The sequence below is a fragment of the Anolis sagrei genome, chromosome 9 (assembly GCF_037176765.1).
Source record: "Anolis sagrei isolate rAnoSag1 chromosome 9, rAnoSag1.mat, whole genome shotgun sequence".
NCBI classification, from domain to species: Eukaryota; Metazoa; Chordata; class Lepidosauria; order Squamata; family Dactyloidae; genus Anolis; species Anolis sagrei.
In genome coordinates, this window is record NC_090029.1 from 14,479,705 (window position 1) to 14,504,130 (window position 24,426).

General features: G+C 44.3%; 1 protein-coding gene across 1 annotated transcript in view; it reads left to right on the forward strand.

Moving 5' to 3' along the window:
- The window catches only part of IGF1R (insulin like growth factor 1 receptor), a 235,733-nt gene that overhangs the window by 192,777 nt on the left and 18,530 nt on the right, over positions 1-24,426 (forward strand). The window contains exons 7-13 of the mRNA XM_060755650.2: positions 1,298-1,424; positions 3,125-3,363; positions 8,243-8,410; positions 9,695-9,899; positions 16,158-16,447; positions 21,528-21,661; positions 23,687-23,846. Coding sequence (XP_060611633.2) covers positions 1,298-1,424; positions 3,125-3,363; positions 8,243-8,410; positions 9,695-9,899; positions 16,158-16,447; positions 21,528-21,661; positions 23,687-23,846 — 1,323 coding nt within the window. The remainder of the gene's footprint in view (positions 1-1,297; positions 1,425-3,124; positions 3,364-8,242; positions 8,411-9,694; positions 9,900-16,157; positions 16,448-21,527; positions 21,662-23,686; positions 23,847-24,426) is intronic.

Sequence of the window (24,426 nt, forward strand, 5' to 3'; positions counted from 1 at the left end):
TATAGAAGAACACCTGGAGATTTAGTGGTTGGGGTTGCCTGCCTAGAAGAACATCTGGAGGGCTAGAGGCCAGGATTGTTAGTACAGAAGAACATCTGGAGGTCGCCTGTCTAGAAGAACATCTGGAAGGTGGAGGCTGGGCTAGCGGTCTAGAAGAACATCTGGAGGGCTAAAGGTTAGGGTTGTTGGTAGAGCAGAACATCTGGAGGTCTGGTGGCTGGGGTTGCCTGTCTAGAAGAACATCTGGAGGGCTAGAGGTCAGGGTTGTTAGTATAGAAGAGCACCTGGAAGGTAGAGGCTGAGCCGCCAGTCTAAAAGGACATTTAGAGGAATAAATGTTGGGGGTCAGCAGTCTAGAAGAATATCTGGAGAGCGAAAGGTTGGGATTGTTGGTATAGCGGAACATCTGGAGGTCTAGTAGCTGGGTTTGCCTGTCTAGAAGAACATCTGGAGGGCTAGAGGTCAGGGTTGTTGGTACAGAAGAACACTTGGAGGTCACTTGTCTAGAAGAATATCTGGAAGGTAGAGGCTGGGCTGCCAATCTAGAAGAACATCTAGAGGAATAAATGTTGGGGGTCAGCGGTCTAGAAGAACATCTGGAGGGCTAAAGGTTGGGGTTGTTGGTATAGCAGAACACCTGGAGGTCTAGTGGCTGGGGTTGCCTGTCTAGAAGAACATCTGGAGGGCTAGAGGTCAGGGTTGTTGGTACAGAAGAGAACCTGGGAGGTAGGGGCTGAGCTGCCTATCTAAAAGAACATCCAGAGGAATAAATGTTGGGGGTCAGCTGTCTAGAAAAACATCTGGAGGGCTGAATGTTAGGGCCAAAGTATATGCACACATGCATATTTTTGTGTATTTAACAAAGTTAAAACACTTTGTTAGACTTGTTTCTGTCTAGAGAAAAAAAGAAGTGTCTTATCAAATTCCAGTACAATTCTGAATGTATGGAACCAGTATCCGCAGATTCATTTATCCACGTCTGGCAAAAGATGTCTTTTCAAGACGTTTTGTGGTCCTCTAGTGCATCTTTATGTAATTATTGAGCCAGAAGTCCTTCATTTAAATAGGGTTTTGTATTATCCATGTTGGTATGTATTCATGTGAAGTTTGGGAACATATCCTCCAAGGGGTGATAATGGTTCGTACTACATTCTCTAGAACATGGCAACAGCCAGTAAACGCATAACTGTGTAGTAGAAATGTGCCACAGTTCCAGAAACACAATTATGTTTAAACCAGGACTGAATGTACTTGTGTGTTTGTGGCGCTTTGGGTAACGTATTGCTCCATTTTGCAGGTGAAAGCCACATTCTAAAATTTGTTTCTAACACTACAATGAAGAATCGGATCAAGCTCACCTGGGAACAGTATCGCCCTAAGGACTATCGAGATCTGATCAGCTTCACTGTGTATTACAAAGAAGCGTGAGTATTGACAACCGGATGTGGAATGCACTGAGGTTATAGGCAAGATGACAAGGGACGAGGGGAAGAAGCTACACATGAGCTGGGAGAGGGAAAAATAAGTGGGTGTCTGACCAGGTATGCTTCTAAATATTGGAATTCAGGGTTCAGATCCTTTTTCATCTTAGCCTGGCTTAATACTGAGTTACTACTAAGTTGGAATACATACATAACAAGGATCTGATCCCTAATTTCAGTGTCATAAATTAATAAAAGTAATGCAAAAAGGACAGATAGAATGCTACTATTACTGATTTAGCTAAGGCCCTGTCTACACTGCCATTGATAATCTAAATTGTATGGCAGTGTAGACTCATATAATCTAGTTCAAAGCAGATCATGTGGATTGCCTGCTTTGATAATTTGTATTATATTTGTATTTAATTTGTATTATATGATGGTGTAGACTCATATAATCCAGTTCAAAGCACATAATGTGGATTATCTGCTTTGATAATCTGGAATATATGGTGTTAGGGAAAACTACTCTAAAAATTAGTAAAGCATCCAAAAATCAAACATGATACTAAAAGTTGAGCATTCAGATCACAGCTAGCAAAGCATGAAGTGCCGTGTGATGTGACTGTAAAGAATTAAGATCTTAGGAGGCAAATGTGCAGAATCCTGTCTTTAAAAATTACAAAAGGTTTATTTATTTACTTACAGTATTTATATTCCGCCCTTCTCACCCCGCTGGGGACTCGGGGCGGATTACAACATACATATACATAGCAAACATTCATTGCCATAGACATACAACATATTGAGACAGACACAGAGGCAATTTCACATTCCAACTTTTCATTACGGTATTCTGGCCACCAGGGGAGCTGTTGCTTCACCGACCATTTGTGACACTGATGAAGTACTTCCTCATTCTTTGCAGGCTTGTTGGAGATTTTTATGCCATTGTAAATTAGTTAAATTAGCCTCCCCGCGTAGGCGGTACTTAAATTTCCTACTTGACAGATGCAACTGTCTTTCGGGCTGCAAAGGTCGACAGCAAGCTACACAAATTGGTCGGACACTCACTCCGACCCGGGCTGGCTTCAAACTCATGACTTTTCGGTCAGTAGTGATCTTAATGTAGCTAAAAAAAACTGCATTCTTTAATAATCAAGAACTGGGTCTGAGTTACTCAAACACCCATCTCTTCTAAGGGTTCAAGAGAGGGAAAAACTCAGTCGCTACATCTCTCCTGACACACAAGCAGAGAGAGATCTCAAAGCACACAGCACATACTAAAGCGTAAGAAGCCAGAAGTCAGATTCAAAAAGCTTGCAGTAAAAAAGTATAGTTTTCAACAACCAATCAGAATGAGATCAGAAACAGAGAAGAGAGAAGAGAGAAGAAAAATATACATTCCCAACTGTCATATGGGAGACATCGGGGAAGGGAAACCCTTAGAATAGACTAAACTAACTGGACTATAAATAAAGTGGTGTTGTTATTATTTGGGGAGATAATGCGCGGTAAAAATACATATAATAATAATAATAATAATAATAATAATAATAATAATAATAGCCAAAAAGAGAATGGGAAGAACCCATTTTTAGTCTTCCGAAGTGTTATTATCACAGGTTTCGTTTTTCGGAAGCCCGTAGGAGGGTTTTCTTCAAAGGAAAAGTGACAACGGTCTCTTGCTTTGCCTCTTCCAGGCCCTTTCAGAACGTGACGGAATACGATGGGCAGGACGCCTGCGGCTCAAACAGCTGGAACATGGTGGACGTGGACCTGCCTCCCAACAAAGAGGACAATCCGGGGATTTTGCTGCAGGCGCTGAAGCCGTGGACTCAGTACGCCATTTATGTCAAAGCCGTCACGCTGACCATGATGGAGAACAACCACGTCCACGGAGCAAAGAGCGAGATCGTCTACATCCGAACTAAGGCTGCAGGTAAGGCAGATGATCTGTTGCGATGTATCGTGGGGTGCGTCTATACCATACATGGGCCATTTTGGGCCCTCCAGGTGTTTTGGGCTTCAACTCCCACAATTCCTAACAGCCTACCGGCTGTTAGGAATTGTGGGAGTTGAAGTCCAAAACACCTGGAGGGCCCAAAATGGCCCATGTATGGTCTACACTGTGGAATTGATGCAGTTTGATACCACTTGAGTTTCTCTGCCCTCTCTCCCAAATGGAAATGACTTGTTACTCTAGATGTGTTGGCTTTGAAGTGTTGTTCCTGCCTCCCAATAAAGCACTGCAAGCACTGAAACTTTGGACTCAGTACACCATTTACGTCAAAGCCATTATGCTGACCATGATGACCATGATGGAGAACAAACTGACCAAGTGGTCGCATTCAGAACCATCAAGCTGGTTGAAAGATCTGGATCCAACAGTGGGGATTCTGGCCTACACCAGCGTTTCTCAACTTGGGGGTCAGGACGGGATGTCAGCGACTACAACTCCCAAATGCCAAGGTCTATTTCCCCCAAAGTCCACTAGTGTTCACATCTGGGCATATTGAGTATTCGTGCCAATCCATCATTGTTTGAGTCCACAGTGCTCTCTTGGTCCAGATCCATCATTGTTTGAGTCCACAGTGCTCTCTGGATGAAGGTGAACTACAACTCCAAAACTCAAGGTCAATGCCCACCAAACCCTTCCAGTATTTTCTGTTGGATCACTATAGTTCTGTGTGCCAAGTTTGGTTCAGTTCCATCATTGGTGGAATTCAGAGTGCTCTTTGATTGTATAAATCCCATCATCCACAACTCCCAAATGACAAAATCAGTCATCCCCATCCTAACTCCACCAGTATTCAAATGTGGGTGTATTGGGTATTTGTGCCAAATTTGGTAATACATCCTGCATATGAGATATTGACATTACAATTCATAACAGTAGCAAAAATATGAAGTGCGTAGCAATGAAAATAATGTTATGGTCAGGGCTCACCACAACATGAGGAACTTTATCAAGGGGTCGTGGCATTCAGAAGGTTGAGAACCACTGGTCTACACCAACCTTGGGGTGGGAGTGGTGCAGAAGTTGACCAACAAGGACATGTCCCAGTTACACCACACATGTAATATTCCAGTTGCACCTGGTTCCAAGTTGTTGTTCTTTCCTGCCAACTTTTTACTCTTCTGAACTTTTGAGCTTTAGAGCACGTCAGGGACATAATTGCATCCGATAGGGACGTATATACAGAGCTGATAATTGTCCAATTTATTAAACTCAGTGAAAATACCCAACTGCACATAATCATCTTGAACAAAATCTCTCTAATTGGGAGTGGGGATGGTATCAGATCCAGCGACAGGGTTACGGATGTACTTTCGTCCGCCCCGAGAGTGGATTGATCCCAGTGTGCTTCAGAGAAGCTTGTGTGACATCTACAAGCATGTCGTATCAGAGGCAGAAGCACAAGTCACGTTTGTACTGATGTTTCAAATAACACATGAGATGGCGTATGGCTTTAAATAGATCCTTACTCACAGCTGGTGGCCACGATAGCGCAGATTTGCACAGTCAAGGCACAGCATGTGGTGGCATTTTGTGTGTTAAGCGTGGAGTGGGCATAACCAAGATCAAAATAACCATGGCTTGACCTATCTGTTTCTTAGAGTATTGCTAATTACTGTTGAATCCAATTCATTCTTGGAGCGGGCCTCAATGGACACAGGACTTCGGACAACACGGCAGTTTCTGCTCCTGCTTTGTTTGCCGCCATTCGGCCATAGGCACCCTTTGCTCATCCATTGCAGAGGAATTTGGAGCTGTTCTTCTGGGGGGTTCTCTTAGGCTACATCTACACCATAGAACTAACACAGTTTGACACCATTTTAATTGCCACAGTGCTCTTACTTACTTACTTATTTACTTACTTAGGTGATCCCTCGTTGGCCGAGTAGGATAGTCTTCCAGGATCAGTGTTCTGGTGGGTCTGTAGGTGACTGTGGAGCCCTATTATTGACCTGCATCTTCTCCCACAGTGAGGACATTTGTTTCCAGGTGGAAGGCGGTCTCGGTCGGGGTTGGTTTGACACGCCTTCCTCTTGACACGTTTCTCTCTTCTATTCATGCCTCTTCAAATTCTGCAGCACTGCTGGTCACAGCTGACCTCCAGCTGGAGCACTCAAGGGCCAGGGCTTCCCAGTTCTCAGTGTCTATGCCAGAGTTTTTAAGGCTGACTTTGAGCCCATCTTTAAAATTCTTTTCCTGCCCACCAACATTCTGTTTTACATTCTTGAGTTCGGAATAAAGCAACTGCTTTGGGAGACAGTGGTCCGGCATCCGGACAACATGGCCGGCCCAGCGGAGTTGATGGTGGAGAACCATCGCTTCAGTTCTGGTGGTCTTTGCTTCTTCCAGCACGCTGACGTTCGTCCGCCTGTCTTCCCAAGAGATTTTCAGGATTTTCCAGAGGCAGCACTGATGGAATCGTTCCAGGAGTTGCATGTGACGTCTGTAGACAGTCCATGTTTCGCAGGCATATAGCAGGGTTGGGAGGACAATAGCTTTATAGACAAGCACCTTGGTATTCCTACGGATGTCCTCAAACACTCTCTGCTTCATTCGGAAAAATGCTGCACTTGCAGAGCTCAGGCGGTGTTGGATTTTGGTGTCAGTGTCGACTTTTGTGGAGAAGTAGCAGAAATGGTCAACATTTTCTAATGTTACACCATTAAGCTGTATCTCTGGTATTGGAGAGGGGTTGGCTGGTGCCTGCTGGAAGAGCACTTTGGTTTTCTTTGATGTTCAATGACAGGCCGAGCTTCTCGTATGCTTCTCATATGCGAAGGTGTTTAGAGTGGCTTGTAGCTCTACTGAATGCGCACAGACGACGTTGTCATCAGCATACTGGAGTTCTATAACAGATGTTGTTGTAACCTTGGTTTTGGCTTTCAGTCTGCTGAGGTTAAACAGCTTACCATCTGTCCGGTAGATGATTTCCACAATGCTGTAGAATCATGGGAATAGTTGTAGTTTTGCAAGGTCTTTAGCCTTCTATACCAAAGAGTCCTGGTGCCTCACTAAACAACAATTCCATAGTATTGAGCCATGGCAGCTAAAGTGGTGTCGAATTGCATTAATTCGGAATTATAGATGCATTATAGATGCTTTCTTTTTCTGGAATACTGATTTACTAGGTCTCTATTCCCCTCCCATGTTTTACCCCAGGATGATCCGAGAAGGGTATGTACCAAGATAGAACACAAAGTGAAGACTCCCGTGCGGTTACAAATTTTGCCATTTGAGGGATAAGCTGAGTCTCACAGAAGCTTCTCACCCTTCACTCGTCATGCATCTCATTCAGGAGTTAGGCTTCCAAGCTTTCCGAAAGTGTGATTTCCACTCCTCTGCCCTTAATGCACTGTGTTACTACAGACAAACTTGAACTTCTGACCTTTCCCAATGTTGTGTTGCTTTAGAGCTGGGGACTTTCGATTGGCCAGATCCTGGCTACTCTTGGTCATTGACCACACTTGAGGGTGTTGATGAAGGCATCGCAGATTGCACCTCCTATGCTTAGAAAGTATTGTATTTGTTGTATATCGTACCATTAAGGTACAGCTGAGAGAACATTGGTCTAGGAATGCCTAGGTCTTACAGCATGACTCTCTGGATGACTACCACTGGAAGCCAACCTTTGAATCTGACCATTGAGTCATGCTGGAGGACTTTGAAATGTTCTCATACTGAAGGACCTCAAATATTATTGTTGCGGAGGACCCCATATGTTGTCATGGTAGAGGACTTAAAATATTCTCTATCTGGAGGACCTAGGGAACACTGAATCATACCGGAGAACCTCAAATTGTGGAGGACCCCAGATGTTCTCATATTAAAGGACTTAAAATATATCTGGAGGACTTAGGGACCAGGTTCTTGTGGGTTTTTTCGGGCTATAGAGCCATGTTCTAGAGGCATTTCTCCTGACGTTTCGCCTGCATCTATGGCAAGCATCCTCAGAGGTAGTGAAGTTAGGGACCGTTTAATCATATTGGAGGACCTCAAATATCATTGTGGAGGACCCCAGATGTCCTCATATTAGAGGACTTAAAATATATCTGGAGGACTTAGAGACCGTTTAATCATACTGGAGGACCTCAAATATCATCATTGAGTACCCCAGATGTTCTCATATTAGAGGACTTAAAATATATCTACAGGACTTTGGGACCATTGAATCATACTGGAGGACCTCAAATATTATAGCATTGTGGAGGATCCCAGATGTTCTCATATTAGAAGACTTAATATTTTCTCTATCTGGAGGACCTAGAAATCATTGATTCATACTGGAGGACCTCAAATATTGTAATTGTGAAGGACCCCAGATGTTCTCATATTAGAGGACTTAAAATATATCTGGAAGACTTAGGGACCATTGAATCATACTGCAGGACCCCAGATGTTCCCATACAAGAGGATCTCAAATAGTCTCATACTGGAGAACCTCAAATGTCCTCCTCCTGGAGAACCTCAAATGTTCTCTTTATAAATCTCTAGATCTTCAAGGGAAGAAATAATAATAATATATTTGTTTATTAACCATCATGAACCATAATTATTGACCACAGTGTGAGAACGTAGAGTCACAATGGAGGACATAGAGAAAACATTTTAATCAAATTCACGAATAATCAAATCCAAAAATGTCAAAACCTTCAACATGGAGGGACAAGTGTATGACATAATCCACGTAGTGGAATGGCTTTCATTTTTTGTGAATTAACTTTTCAGTACATTGTGTCCTTTGGTGAGAAAAGCTGATGTAGTTCTCTTTATATATGTGTGCGTGTGTTTCTTTCCTTCCTAGTGCCATCCATCCCTCTGGACGTCATATCGGCATCCAACTCTTCCTCCCAGCTGATTGTGAAATGGAACCCTCCCACTTATCCCAACGGCAATCTCTCGTATTACATTGTCCGGTGGCAACAGCAGCCCCAAGATAATTACCTGTATCGGCACAGCTATTGCTCCAAAGGTGAGATGGACCACAAGGTCCTCAGGGCTTGCTCCGTACAGTCGTAGAATGGTTTTACTGCTTCATCTTGCTCCCAGTGTATTTGTCCAACCCATTCTGGTTTTGAGTGGCAGGGAGCTCTTCTGGTGGTGACTTCCTTCACCTGGAGGTCCAAAGTGGTGTCATCCATTCTACTAGCCTGGTTCTACCATTGCTCATCTGGTTGGGTTTGAGGACCAGGTTTCAATCTTGTGCCTTGGAAGTGATGAATCCATGAAGGTGGGGAAACAGGGTGCTGCTGGAACACAAAGAAGCACCTGGTACTTTGAAATAAAGAAAATTCTTCTGAATTTGCAAGGGACTCCAGTCCTTGGTCTCTTTTTCTAGGTTCCTCTAAAACAGTGTTTCTCAACCTGTGGGTCTCCAGAGGTTTTGGCCTTCAACTCCCAGAAATACTAACCACTGGTAAATTGGCTGGGATTTCTGGGAGTTGTAGGCCAAAACACCTGAGGACACAGGTTGAGAACCACTGCTGTAAAAGCTATTGCAGGCCATCGTATCTCTAGTCCTAAGCTGTTCCCCAGCCTTTGGTGCAGTCCAAATGACTACGAAGCAACACCACAAGGCTCAGGCCCATAGCCAGGATTTCGTTTCGGGGGTGTGTGTGAATTTGGGGGGGGGGGGGGGGGCTGAGTGAAAGAGGGTCTAGCCTAGCAAACCTTTTATATCATTACCCCAATACCCTCATGCATATGGGATATATTGAGTATGGTGATCAGATCATGATATGAAGAAACATAACAGTTTAAATAATGCACCAGTAAGGCCTTTTCGCGAACCACCATGAGATTTTTTTTGGGGGGGGGGCTGAAGCCCCTCAAGCGCCCCCCCCCCCCCCGGCTACATGCCTGACAAGGCTGCACCCCTATGGTAGAGAACATGCTTTGTAAACCATGGGTTCTAGGCTATTGTTGACCACATGTGGGGCTGAGAAAACCACCATCACTAGCTTTGAAGAGCACCTACCATTTCTAATCTAGATCTCAACTGCTTCCAGTGCTCCAAACTTTTTCCAGAGCTGTAACTTCCAGGATTCCTCTCTGCTGGCTATGATGACTAAGTCTGATAGGAGTAGTAGTCCGGAAACATGTGGAAACCCATGCTTTGTGCAGCTCTTGTGTTAAAAATGGAAGGAAGGGTATTCCTGCCTGCATCCCCTTATTTAAATCCCCGGCATGGTTGTCATTAGGGTAATTTCTGGGCCATATTATCCGCAACTGCACGTCTCTCCCTTCCCCGTTCCAGAACGAGTCCCGATTCGGAGGTATGCCGACGGCACCATCGACACCGAGGAAGCCACTGAGCCCACCAAACCCGAGGGCTCCGGGGGAGAGAAGGGGCCATGCTGCGGCTGCCCAAAGACAGAGGCAGAGAAACAAGCCGAGAAGGAAGAGGCCGAGTACCGAAAGGTCTTTGAGAATTTCCTCCACAACGCCATATTCCTGCCCAGGTGAGAGGGCCCTTTTCTGGCAAGCCGTTCTGCAGCCATTTGGCAGGAGTCAAGTCTAAAATGGTCACCTCCCAGGTTGAAAAAACAAACAAACAATATTCGCAAACCATCTTCCATGACAATTGATTTTACAGACTTTCTGTTCATTTATTATTATTAATCTGTTTGTTTGTTTGTTTGTTTATATATATTCTGTTTTATTTATCTCTCCCTACGGAGACTCAAAGCGGCTCACAATCAGAAACACTGCAACTCAAAATATACAATAATAAAACGGTATATCATTATATATTATTATATATTATCATTTAATCAACTATTTATTTGTCGTGTCAGGGCAACCACCAATTATATTACATTTCTAACAGAACAAAGCAAACAAACAGACAAAATACAAAATTTGTGAGTTTGGTAGTTGATTAAATGTCCTTTGACCAGTATCTGGCCACTTGGAGTGCCTCCAATGTTGACGCAAGAAGGTCCTCCATTGTGCATGTGGCAGGGCTCAAGTTGCATTGCAGCAGGTGGTCAGTGGTTTGCTCTTCTCCACACTCGCATGTCGAGGATTCCACTTTGTAGCCCTATTTCTGAAGGTTGGCTCTGCATCTCGTAGTGCCAGAGTGCAGTCTGTTCAGCACCTTCCAAGTCGCCCAGTCTTCTGTGTGCCTAGGGGGGAGTCTCTCATTTGGTATCAGCCATTGATTGAGGTTCTGTGTTTGAGCCTGCCACTTTTGGACTCTCACTTGCTGAGGTGTTCAGCAAGTGTCTCTGTAGACACTTAAATCTAGAAAACTATTTCTAGATTTAAGTCGTTGACGTGCTGGCTGGTACCCAAACAGGGGATGAGCTGGAGATGTCACTGCCTTGGTCCTTTCACTATTGGCTGCTACTTCCCAGCGGATGTGGTGTAGGGCACAGACACCCCGTGATAATGCGGCATGTCTCATTAAGAGCCACATCCACTGTTTTAGCATGGTGAGATGTGTTCCACACTGGGCATGCATACTCAGCAGCAGAGTAGCACGGCACAAGGGCAGATGTCTTCACTGTATCTGGTTGTGATCCCCAGGTTGTGCCAGTCAGCTTTCATATGATATTGTTTCTAGCACCCACTTTTTTATTGATGTTCAGGCAGTGCTTCTTGTAGGTCAGAGCACGGTCCAGAGTGACTCCCAGGTATTTGGGTGTGCTGCAATGCTCCAGTGGGATTCCTTCCCAGGTGATCCTCAGAGCTCGGGATGCTTCTCTGTTCTTGAGATGAACTACCAAGCTTGCAAACTCTGTCTTGTCTTTGTTAAAATTTTGTTAAAAATGTAATACAATAGTCTGGTTGCTACTGACACGATAAATAAATAAATAAATTATATATTATCATATTTAATATATTACAATATATTATAATTTATATATTATCATATTTAATATATTAGTATTACTATATTACAATATTATTACTATGTATTATATTGTATTATATTATAATATCACTATCAGTATTGTATGTATATATAATACATTATTAGCATAGTCATGGGGGTTCTGTGTGGGAAGTTTGCCCCAATTCTGTCGTTGATGGGGTTCAGAATGCTCTTTGATTGTAGGTCAGTGGTTCTTAACGTTCCTAATGCCGCGACCCCTTCATACAGTCCCTCATGCTGTGGTGACCCCCAACCATTACATTATATTCATTGCTACTTCATAATTGTAATTTTGCTACTATTATGAATCATTATGTAAATATCTGATATGCAGGACGTATTCTCATTGACTGGGCCAAATTTGGGGCAAATACCCAATATGCCCAAATTTGAATACTGGTGGGGTTGGGATGGGAGGATTGATTTTGTCATTTGGGAGTTGTAGTTGCTGGGATTTATAATTCACCTACATTCAAAGAGCACTGTGGACTCAAACAATGATGGATCTGGATCAAACTTGGCATGAATATTAAATATGCCCAAATGTGAACACTGGTGAAGTTCAGGGAAAATAAACCTTGACATTTGGGAGTTGTAGTTGCTGGGATTTATAGTTCATCTTCAATCAAGGAGTATTCTGAAGCCCACCAGTAATAGAATTAGGCCAACTTCCCATACAGAACTCCCATGACCAACAGAAAATACTGTCTGTGATGGTCTTTGGCGACCCCTCTGACACCCTCTCGCGACCCCTCCAGGGGTCCCGACCCCCAGGTTGATAATCACTGTTGTAGGTGAACTTTAAATCCCAGTAACTACAGCTCTCAAATGTCGAGGTCTATTTCCCCCAAACTCCATCTGTATTCATACCTGCTTATAATAAAGGGACTGATAATACTGGAGTTGGAGATTGAACAAGATGCCAGGAAGTCCTATATTTTAGGGGAGTGGGCTCTTCCTAAAAAGGGGAGGGCATGTACGTGTGCTTTATGGACATGAACCGTGCACTATGTTTACAGAAGGACACACAGCTGAGTTAATTGAAATCAATACTGCCGCTTGGCAGCTGGGTAGAATGCAGGTCTGTCAATAGCTGCTTCCCGATTGTCATCCCCTACCTATCATGAATTCCAACTGCCCCTTATTGCTATTTTGCAAGCTTGGCAAGACTCCGCTCTGGCCTCCGCCACCGCCTCCTCCTCTTCCTCGCTCCACTCCCTCTGCCTTTTTCCCATTCCCAAAATAGCAGCGTCCCTTTGGTTATTGCCTTCCATCAGAGAAGTTCACCCCATCCCTGCAAGGAGCTTTTTGTCGCTGCCAAACCATGCTTTGTGTTGCAGTATAGATTTCTTGTTCAAGTAGAACTTTAATTTTGAGGCTGTATATCAGTGATTCTCAACCTGGGGGCCGGGACCCCTGGAGGGGTCGCGAAGGAGTGTCACAGGGGTCGCCTAAGACCATCAGAAAAGACCGCAGTATTTTCTGTTGATCATGGGGGTTCTGTGTGGGAAGTCTAGCCCAATTCTATCATTGGTGGGGTTCAGAATGCTCTTTGATTGTAGGTGAACTATAAATCCCAGCAACTACAACTCCCAAATATCAAGCTCTATTTCTCCCAAACTCCACCTGTGTTCACATTTGGAAATATTAAGTATCTGTGCCAAGTTTGGTCCAGATCCATCATTGTTTGAGTCCACAGTCGTCTCTGGATTTAGGTGAACTACAACTCCAAAACTCAAGGTCAATGTCCACCAAACTCTTCTCATATTTTCTGTTGGTCATGGAGTTCTGTGCGTCAAGTTTAGTTCAATTCCATCATTGGTGGAGTTCAGAATGCTCTTTGACTGTAGGCGAACTATAAATCCCAGCAACGACAACTCCCAAATGACTCAATCAATACACCTCCCCCGCAACCTCACCAGTATTCAAATTTGGGTGAATCAGGTATTTGTGCCACATTTGGCTCAGTGAATGAAAATATATTCTGCATATCTGATATTTACATGATGACCCATAACAGTAGCAAAATTACAGTTTTGAAGTAGCAATGAAAATAATTTTATAGTTGGGGGTCACCACAACATGAGGAACTGTATCAAGGGGTCGTGGCATTAGGAAGGTTGAGAATCACTGCTGTATATGTATGATTTTCCTGTCGCGGAAGGAGGCGCTGAGCAGTCAGCGTCTTGACCCGAGGGGGAAGCAGTAGCACGTTACTAGCAATCCTGACATTCCACGGATTGCCATTTGTAAATGAGTTGGGGGAACACACACAAGTGGGAATCATTTGCCAGTGCCTCTGCTTACTTCCTCTTCTTTGCTCAGCTTGTGAGTGTCATTGGTGCATTTTTCTCTTCCATGGTCAGTGGTTGAGTCTCGCAGGTTGCAACTCGCTGGGTGGTTAAAGGGACTCGATGATCAAGGGTCTGGAGAACAAGCCCTATGAGGAGCGGCTTAGAGAGCTGGACATACTACCCCTCTATTCCGCCTTGGTCAGACCACACCTGGAATATTGTGTCCAATTCTGGGCACCACAATCGAAGAGATTTATTGACAAGCTGGAATGTGTCCAGAGGAGGGCGACTAAAATGATCAGGGTTCTGGAGAACAAGCTCTATGAGGAGCAGCTTAAAGAACTGGGCATGTTTAGCCAGGTTTCAACAGTGGCCAGGAAAGCTTTTGCACAATTAAAGTTTGTGCGCCAGTTGCAGCCCTGCCTTGAGTTTCCGGACTTGGCCACAGTGGTTCACACTCTTGTTGCATCTTGAATAGACTACTGCAGTGCAGTCTACGTGGGGCTGCCTTTGAAGACTGTTCGGAAGCTTCAAGTAGCCCAACAGGTAGCAGCAAGATTTCTAACTGAGGGAGCATACTACTCCTTTGTTACGTCAGCTCCACTGGCTGCCAGTCTGCTACTGAGCACAATTCAAAGTACTGGCTGTAGCCTATAAAGCCCTAAATGGTTCTGGCCCAGCTTACCTGTACGAACATATCTCCCTCTATGGTCCACCTCGGAGGTTAAGATCATCCAGGGAGGCCCTGCTTTCGGTCCCACCTGCTTCACAAGTGTAGTTGGTGGGGACAAGAGACAGGGCCTTTTCAGTGGTGGCCCCTCATCTGTTGAGCTCTCACCCCAGTGAGATTAGATCAGCACCCTCCCTCCTGGCCTTCAGAAAGAAAACAAAGACATGGTTATGGAACCAATCTTTTAGCTAGTAAAGTAACGCAGGACAAGAAATAAACATAGAATATGTGCAAACCACATTTGGAATGTCCCTGGTCTATGAGTTTGGATTATGTGATTTTAATGTTTTGAGTAGGTGGTTTTTATTTTTATGTCTTCATATCTAATTGTTGTTTTATCTTATATTTAATTATTTTATTGACTTTAATGCTCAGTAATATATTTTGTTTAGATCTATGATTTGGTTTATATGCATATGAGGCATTGGATTTTGCCATAACTTGTTGTAAACTGCTTTGAGCTCCCCCTGGGGTGAGAAAAGCAGTATATAAATACAGTAAATAATAAATAAATATATAAATACCAACTCACCCATATCTAACCATATCTAAAAAACTAGAGCTATGTGGTCTAGATCAATGCAATTTTCCAAATTTGTGTCCCAAATAACCTCACAAATAGGTCTAAAAACCAAGACACCATGAAATTTATTTTTATTTGTCTTGACCTTAAGCCAGCATTTCTCAGTCTAGAGGTCGGGAACCCCTGGAGGGGTCGCAAGCGGGGCGTCAGAGGGATCGCCAGAGACCATCAGAAAACACAGTATTTTCTGTTGGTCATGGGGGTTCTGTGTGGGAAGTTTGGCCCAATTTATATCATTGGTGGGGTTCAGAGTGCTTTTTGATTGTAGGTGAGCTATAAATCCCAGCAACTACAACTCCCAAATGTCAAGGTCAGTTTTCCCCAAACTCCACCAGTGTTCACAATTGGGCGTATTGAATATTCATGCCAAGTTTGGTCCAGAACTATCATTGTTGGAGACCACAGTGTTCCCTGGATTTAAGTGAACTACAACTCCAAAACTCATGGTCCGGGCCCACCAAACCCTTCCAGCATTTTCTGTTGGTTATGGGAGCTCTGTGTGCTAAGTTTGGTTCAATTCCATTGTTGGTGGAATTCAGAATGCTCTCAGATTGTAGGTGAACTATAAATCCCAGCAATTACAACTCTCAAATGATAAAATCAACCCCCCCCCCCCCCCCAACTCCATCGGTATTCAGATTTGGGCATATTGGGTATTTGTACCAAATTTGGTCCAGTGAAAGAGAATACATCTTGCACATTAGATGTTTACATTACGATTCATGACAGTAGCAAAACTACAGTAATGAAGGAATAATGAAAATAATTTTGTGGCTGGGAGTCATCACAACATGAGGAACTGGATTAAGGGGTTGCGGAATTAGGAAGGTTGAGAAATACTGCCCTAAGCCAAGGCATTGCTTGGACATCCTTGACCAAAGGCTTTATGTCTTTTTGTCCTGAAGTTGAACTTTCCTGGACTTTTGACCCAATTCAGCTTCCCCATTGTCTCCTTTCCATGTTTCTTCCCTTCTTTTATTGGCGTTGGATGTCTCACGAGCGTGTAACTTGACTCAGGAGTAACACCACCAAGGATTATTTTGACATGCAGTTCCGTGTCGGAATTCAGCCATCTGTCAGTCATCACATTAATATCTCTTATTACTGTTTTCTCTCAAAATACCGAGGCTGTTGGCTGCATATTTGTGTTTCTGGGACTTGGATGTGCTTTCTTTCCTTTTCAACCTATGCCAAACCCACTTTTGATGGACTTCCATCGTTTTCCTTCTCTAGGCCGGACCGGAAACGGAGGGACTTGTTCCGAATTGCAAACACGACTTTTGCCAGTAAGAACAGGACCGCAGCCGTCCCGGAGCACGTGGCCAACGTGTCCGATGCCGCCGAGGAGAGCGATATGGAGTTCCCTTTCTCCGAAAGGAAAGTGGAAGGCCGGGAGCGGACGCTCATCTCGCAGCTCTTGCCCTTCACGCTCTACCGGATCGACATCCACAGCTGCAACCACGAAGCCGCACTCTTGGGCTGCAGCGCTTCTAACTTTGTTTTCGCAAGAACGATGCCTGCAGGTATGGACTCACAAACCTTGCCTAAAAGTAGGAGTGTTTTGAAGTGATTGTGTTATCTCTGCATTCAGAGAAGTGTATCAAATAGCTCAACAAAATACCCTTGGCAGATGGCCATCCACCTCTTTTTAAAAGCTTCCAAAGAAGGTCCCTCCAAAGGACTCCAAAACAGAGAGTTCCATATTGAACAGCTATTCATACAGTCGGGAAGTTCTGTTGGGCGAGCGGGCTTATTAATAATAATAATAATAATAATAATAATCCTTTATTTATACCCTGCTAACATCTTCCAGAGGACTTGGTGCGGCTTACAAGAGGCCGACGCCCAACACATCAATAAAACAACAGCATAACAAATACAACAATAAATAAACTCATAAAACAAGCAATAAACATTAAAACAATAGCAATTAACATTATTTATTTATTTTTATTATTTATTTCAGTTACTTCTACCCCACCCTTCTCACCCCCGAGGGGGGACTCAGGGCGGCTTATAAAAGAAGGCACAATTCGATGCCTATATCAATATACATCCATATATAAAAGCACTTAAACAGTTAACACATTAAAATCATCAGTACAAACAATCCAATAACACAATAGTATACTAGTTCTAAGCTCAGTATTCAGAGTTCCGTAAATTCATCTATTCCTGCTCACCATCAGATCTTTCTTTAGCTGCCAGAATGTCTAAATGCCCCACATCCAGGTCTTCAGTTTTTTCCTGAATGACAAAAGGGAGGTTGCCGATCTAATCTCCCCGGGGAGTGAGTGCCACAGGTGGGGGGCCACCACCGAGAAGGCCCTGCTCCTCGTCCCCGCCAACCTCACTTGTGATAGAGGCGGGGTCGAGAGCAGGGCCTCCCCAGAAGATCTTAAGCTCCGAGGTGGGACGTAGAGGGGGATCCGTTCGGACAGATACACTGGACCGGAACCGTATAGGGTTTTGTAGGTCAAGACCAGCACTTTGAATTGTGCTCGGAATTGGATCGGCAGCCAGTGGAGCTGACACAACAGGGGGGTGGTATGCTCCCTGTATGCCGCTCCGGTGAGCAATCTGGCTGCCTCCCGCTGGACTAGTTGGAGTTTCCGAGCAGTCTTCAAAGGCAACCCCACATAGAATGCCTTAGACAATAACACCATGACACATTTAAACTAAGGCCGGGCCAAATGTAATGATTAAAATTTTTAAAAATGCTGGGCATGACAGGTGAAATGGATAGGTTTTTGGAGATAGGTGCGGTGTGCAGACAATCCTAAATCTCTAGTAAAGTGCAATTGGGACATGATACTTGGAGTTTCCTATTCTGGGAAGGCACACTGGAACAGCCACGTCTTCAAGCTCTTCCTAAAGACTACCAATGTTGGGGCTTGTCTAATGTCCTTGGGGAGAGAGTTCCAGAGTCGGGGGGCCACCACCGAGAAGGCCTTATCCCTCGTCCCCATGCCTGCGATGCAGGTGGGATCGTGAACAGGGCCTCTCCAGATGAGCAAAGAGATCGTGTGGGTTCGTACACAGCAATGCGGTCACATAGGTAGGCAGGTCCCAAATCGTTCAGGGCTTTGTAGGTAAGCACCTGTACCTTGAATTGGAACTGTAAAATGAATGGCAGTCAATGGAGCTCCTTAAACAGGAGGGTTTAACAAAAGATCCTCCTCATAAATGTACAGCAGAGTAACTTATTAGCAGCAGCGTGACCCAGCATCAGTAGCCCAAAGTGATAAAAAGAACAAAAAGATCTTGGAGTCCTCGTGGAGATGAGCCAACAATGTCAATAGGCGGCAAAAAAAGCCAATGGGATTTTGGCCTGCATCAATAGGAGCATAGTGTCTAGATCTAGGGAAGTAATGCTACCCCTCTATTCTGCTTTAGTTAGACCACACCTGGAATATTGTGCCCTATGAGGAGCGGCTTACAGAACTGGGAATGTTTAGCCTGAAGAAGAGAAGGCTGAGAGGGGATATGATAGCCATGTATAAATATGTGAGAGGAAGCCACAGGGAGGAGGGAGCAAGCTTGTTTTTTGCTTCCCTGGAGACTAGGACGCAGAACAATGGCTTCAAACTACAAGAAAGGAGATTCCATCTGAACATGAGGAAGAATATCCTGACTGTGATAGCCGTTCAGCAGTGGAACTCTCTGCCCAGGAGTGTGGGGGAGGCTCCTTCTTTGGAACCTTTAAAGAGAAGCTGGATGTCTATCTGTCAGGGGTGCTTTGAATGCAATATTCCTGCTTCTTGGCAGGGGGTTGGACTGGATGGCCCATGAGGTCTCTTCCAACTCTATGATGCTATGAGGCTGTTAGGAATTGTGGGAGTTGAAGTCCAAAACACCTGGAAGGAGGGTCAAAGTTGGACTATACCTGGTCTGGATTTTAAGTGTTTGGGATCCTGCGTATCTTTATCTCCTAAGTTATCACTCGGTTCCTTTGGGTTTGCTGCAGTTGTGAGATCAATAGGAAATGTATTTTTGAGCATGGTTTGTCTCTTACTCGAGTTTTCTCTCCTTCTCTATTTATCCCTTCTTCTTCTGAATGTTTTGTTTTCGTTGATAATTATTTCTAGCTGTCGCCAGAGATGCTTCAGCCCTTTGTGAGTCTGTGAGGTTCTTCAAAAAGTATTTTTTGTTGTTGTTGTTCATTCGTTCAGTCATTTCTGACTCTTTGTGACTTCATGCACCCTGTCGGCCGTGGCCACCCCCAGCTCCTTCAAGATCAATCCAATCATTTCAAGGATGCCATCCATCCATCTTGCCCTTGGTCGGCCCCTCTTCCTTTTTCCTTCCATTTTCCCCAGCATCAATGTCTTCTCTAAGGTTTCCTTTCTTCTCATGATGTGGCCAAAGTACTTCATCTTGGCCTCTACTATTCTTCCCTCCAATGAGCGGTCAGGCTTTATTGCTAGAAGTATGGACTGGTTGGATCTTCTCGCAGTCCAAGGCACTCTCAGCACTTTCCTCCAACACCACAGCTCAAAAGCATCTATCTTCCTTCGCTCAGCCTTCCCTAAGGTCCAGCTCTCACATCCGTAGGTGACTACGGGGAATACAATGGCTTTGACTATGCGGATCTTTGTTGCCAGTGTGATGTCTCTACTCTTCACTATTTTATCGCGATTGGACATTGCTCTCCTTCCAAAAAGGAAACGTCTTCTGATTTCCTGGCTGCAGTCTGCATCTGCAGTAATCTTGGCGCCTAGAAATGCAAAGTCTGTCACTGTCTTCACGTTTTCTCCCTATATTTCCCAGTTGTCAATCATTCTTGTTGCTGTAATCTTGGTTTTTTTTATGTTTAACTGCCACCCAGCTTTTGCAGATAAATATCAAAAAGTATAGTGCGGGGAAATATCAACTCAATCCAATGGACATTCCTTCTGTCTGTTTTGCTTTGCCTGGACCACAATGGTATAGATCAGTCAGTGTTGATGCCTCAGGTGGAAAGAAATGTTATGTCTTGATTGAAAGTGCTCTTGGAACAGCTGAAGGAGTGGCCCAAAATAGTCCTCGGCATGCTGTTTCTGCAGTATCGGTCTTGGCCTGCTCCAAGGAGAGAACAGCTGGAGGCATTGAGAAAAAGAAGCAGCAGCAGAGGATGTTGCATTATTGTCCCTGTCTCTGCCCAGCCTTTGACGTCGGGAACACATGCCAGTGTCGAAACTAGGATTCGCCCCAACGCCATTGGCTCAGAAGGTGCTCCATATTCCCGAAATCCTCCTGATGCCGGGCACATCTTGGGAGGAGCTTCTGCCTATCTAACACATCATCTGGTAATGAGACGGAATCAAAGAAAAATGAAATGCAAAGATACAGAATGGGGGACAATGCCTGGCTCGAGAGCAGTACGTGTGAAAAAGATCTTGGAGTCCTCATGGACAACAAGTTAAACATGAGCCAACAATGTGATGTGGCGGCAAAAAAAGCCAATGGGATTTTGGCCTGCATCAATAGGAGCATAGTGTCTAGATCTAGGGAAGTAATGCTTCCCATGCTCTATTCTGGAATAGACCACACCTGGAATATTATGTCCAGTTCTGGGCACCACAATTGAAGAGAGATATTGACAAGCTGGAATGTGACCAGAGGAGGGCGACTAAAATGATCAAGGGTCTGGAGAACAAGCCCTATGAGGAGCGGCTTAGGGAACTGGGCATGTTTAGCCTGAAGAAGAGAAGGCTGAGAGGAGACATGATAGCCATGTATAAAATATGTGAGAGGAAGTCACAGGGAGGAGGGAGCAAGCTTGTTTTCTGCTTCCCTGGAGACTAGGACACGGAACAATGGCTTCAAACTACAAGAAAGGAGATTACAATCAGAACATGAGGAAGAACTTCCTGACTGTGAGAGCCGTTCAGCAGTGGAACTCTCTGCCCCGGAGTGTGGTGGAGGCTCCTTCTTTGGGGGCTTTTAAACAGAGTCTGGATTTTTTATTATTATTATTATTATTATTATTATTATTATTATTATTGTCGTGTCAGGAGTGACTCCTGGTGTGAGAGAATTGGCCGTCTGCAGGGACGTTGCCCAGGGGACGCCTGGATGATTTGATGTTTTTATCATCCTTGTGGGAGGCTTCTCTCATGTCCCCGCATGAGGAGCTGGAGCTGATAGAGAGAGCTCATCCGCCTCTCCCCAGATTTGAACCTGCGACCTGTTGGTCTTCAGTCCTGCCAGCACAGGTCTTTAACCCACCGCACCACCGGGGGCTCCTGGATGGATGGCCATCTGTCAGGGGTGCTTTGAATGCAATATTCCTGCTTCTTGGCTGGAGGTTGGACTGGATGACCCATGAGGTCTCTTCCAACTGTATGAATCTATGAAGACACCGTTCTCCTGAACAGTCTTTCAGTTCCATCCTGTCCGTCGATGCTTTTCACCTCTTGTATGAATGTGTGACTTAGGAACTGGCTGTGCTTATGGGGATTTCAATTCACAACAGAGCTTGAGCACATTTAGTTGTTGTTGTTGAATCGCAGCTCTCAGATTCTTCCAACTAGCGTGGCCCTTCTGGGAGCTGTATTCCCCCAAAATACAGCTTTTCCTAGTTGTGGTTGATTACATCCGCTCTTGTGTGTTTTTCCGCAGAGGGAGCAGATGACATTCCAGGACCAGTAACGTGGGAAGGAAAAGAAGAAAACACCATACTCCTGAAGTGGCGGGAACCCGTGAGCCCCAACGGTTTGATACTGATGTATGAAATCAAGTATAAACAAAGCGAGGTAAGAAAAGTTTGCAGGACTTTATGTTCAGCTGGGTTTCAGCTAGGTTAAGGCATTGAAATGGCTGTAGTTCAGAATTGCCGAAAGTTGGCAGTGATGAGTTTTAGGAGCAAAAGTATCTGTGGCTAGAGAAGATTCATTAGAAACTAGAGCAGTGGTTCTCAACCTGGGGGTCGGGACCCCTGGAGGGGTCATGAGGAGTGTCAGAGGGGTCCATCACAGACAGTATTTTCTGTTGGTCATGGGGGTTCTGTGTGGTAAGTTTGGCCCGATTCTGTCATTGGTGGGCTTCTGAATGCTCTTTGGTTGTAGGTGAACTATAAACCCCAGCAACTACAACTCCCAAATGTAAAGGCCTATTTTCCTCGCACTTCACCAGTGTTCACATTTGGGCATATTGAATATTCGTGCCAAGTTTGATCCAGATCCATCATTGTTTGAATCCACAGTGCTCTCTGGGTGTAGGCAAACTACAACTCCCAAACTCAAGGTCAATGCCCACCAAACCTTTCCAGTATTTCCCGTTGGTCATGGGAGTTCTGTGTGCCAAGTTTGGTCCAATTCCATCGTTGGTAGAGTTCAGAATGCTCTTTGAATGTAGGTGAACTATAAATCCCAGCAACTACAACTCCCAAATGACAAAATCAATCCTCTCATCCCAACCCCACCAGTATTCAAATTAGTGCATATTGGGTATTTGTGCCAAATTTGGTCCAGTGAATAAGAATACATCCTGCATATCAGATATTTACATAATGATTCATAACAGGAGCAAAATTACAATTATGAAGTAGCAATGAAAATAATTTAATGGCTGGGGCTCACCACAACATGAGGAACTGTATTCAGGGGTCGCGGCATTAGGAATGCTGAGAACCACTGAACTAGAGTCATTGGTTTCCATATTAGAGTCATTTTTCTCTGCTGCCCTAATTTCCATAGATTAAGGAAGCAGAGCTTTAGAGGTCCAGGCCACAGGTTGCACCAGCCTATCTGAATAAACAAACATACAGACACATACCTGGAAGTGTGTGTGTGTGTGTGTGTGTGTGTGTGTATATATATATACATATATATACACACACACACACAAATAATAATATGTTTATTTATATTCTGCCTTTTCTCTCCATATGGAGACTCAAAGTCGCTTACAGTTAACAGCATTATAGTATAACAAATATTAATGCAGTATTAAGGTAAAGGTTTTCCCCTGACATTAAATCCAGTTGTGTCCGACTCTGGGACTCTGGTGCTCATCACCGAAGAGCCGATGTTGTCCGTAGACATCTCCAAGGTTATGTGGCCACTGGCATGAATGCATAGAGCGCCATTACCTTCCTGCTGGAGCGGTACCTATTGATCTACTCACATTTGCATGTTTTCAAACTGCTAGGTTGGCAGGAGCTGGGGCTAACAGCAGGAGCTCACCCTGCTCCCCAGATTTGAACCTGCGACCTTTCAGTCAGCAAGTTTAGCAGGCTCAGTGGTTTAACCCACTGTGCCACTGGGGGCTCCAATTATCAATTAATTATTAAAAAGCAATTCAGGTTAAATGCATAAAAGCATATAAAATCAAAGCTGCAGCCCCTGGCGTGATCTTAAAAACCTGCTTGAGTAAAAGGGTGTTATTATTATTTATTGCTTTTGTGATGTCTCATACTGTTTAATGTTTTTTATCTATTATTTTATGTATACTGATTTGTTGGATACCACCTTGAGTCACCAATTGGCTGAGAAAGGTGGCATACAAATACAGTAAATAAATAAATCAATAAATAATTTAAGGACTCCACTTTTGCATTTTGCAAAATCCCTTTCAGGAGATGGTAGCAAGGTGCCAGGGAGGAATGAGGAGGCACCGCTTTGTTTTGAGGAGAAATGGCTATTCCCACGTCTTCCAGGAGTGGAAATGCTAAAACAACTGGCGGCATTGGACTGGGAAGGATGGAAGGGATCAGCAAGAGTAGTCCCGTGAATGACATTTAATCCTTTCCCTTTCCTTCCCCGCTGCTACTTTTGCAGGAGAAGGGGTTGTGTGTTTCCAGACAAGACTACAAGAAACTCGGAGGAGCCAAACTGACGAATCTGAACCCTGGGAACGTCACCGTCCGAGTCCAGGCCACGTCTTTGGCAGGGAACGGGTCCTGGACAGAGCCAATCTCGTTCTACGTCCAACCCAAGCGTAAGGAGTCTTGCTGGCATCTACTTAGTGATCTCTTGTACCCATCCCATCCCCCTTCCAGTTATTGTATCTTATTTATTATGCTTATTAGCCTTTCTAGAGGTTTATAAAGTCTGCTCTCTATATTCACTGGAGTTAGGAGCACAAGACCACTGTGGAAATAATAATAATAATAACAACAACAACAGTAACAACAACACTTTATTTATATTCCGCCGTTCTCCACGAGGGGACTCAGAGCGGATTACAGTATATAAGCAGAAACACACTAACATTCAATGCCTTATGACAATGATATACAATGAGACACAAACACACAGGGAAAGGCTTCTCCTTTCATTTCTGGCCCTGGAGGGAGCCCTCATATCCAGCTCGTTTAATAGACACACATGAAATCATTCGTTTCCCGTGAATTTCCTCCACAACTTTCCCACGTGATTTCTCTGAAAGATGCAATCTATTTTTGGCTCTAATTTGTAAACAAAGACTTCTGTTGATTTCCGTAGCTACAGGTGGATTCCTATGAGAACCCTCAGCTCTTCACTTGATTCCTTATCTGCTGTTGCTACTTCTGACTCCC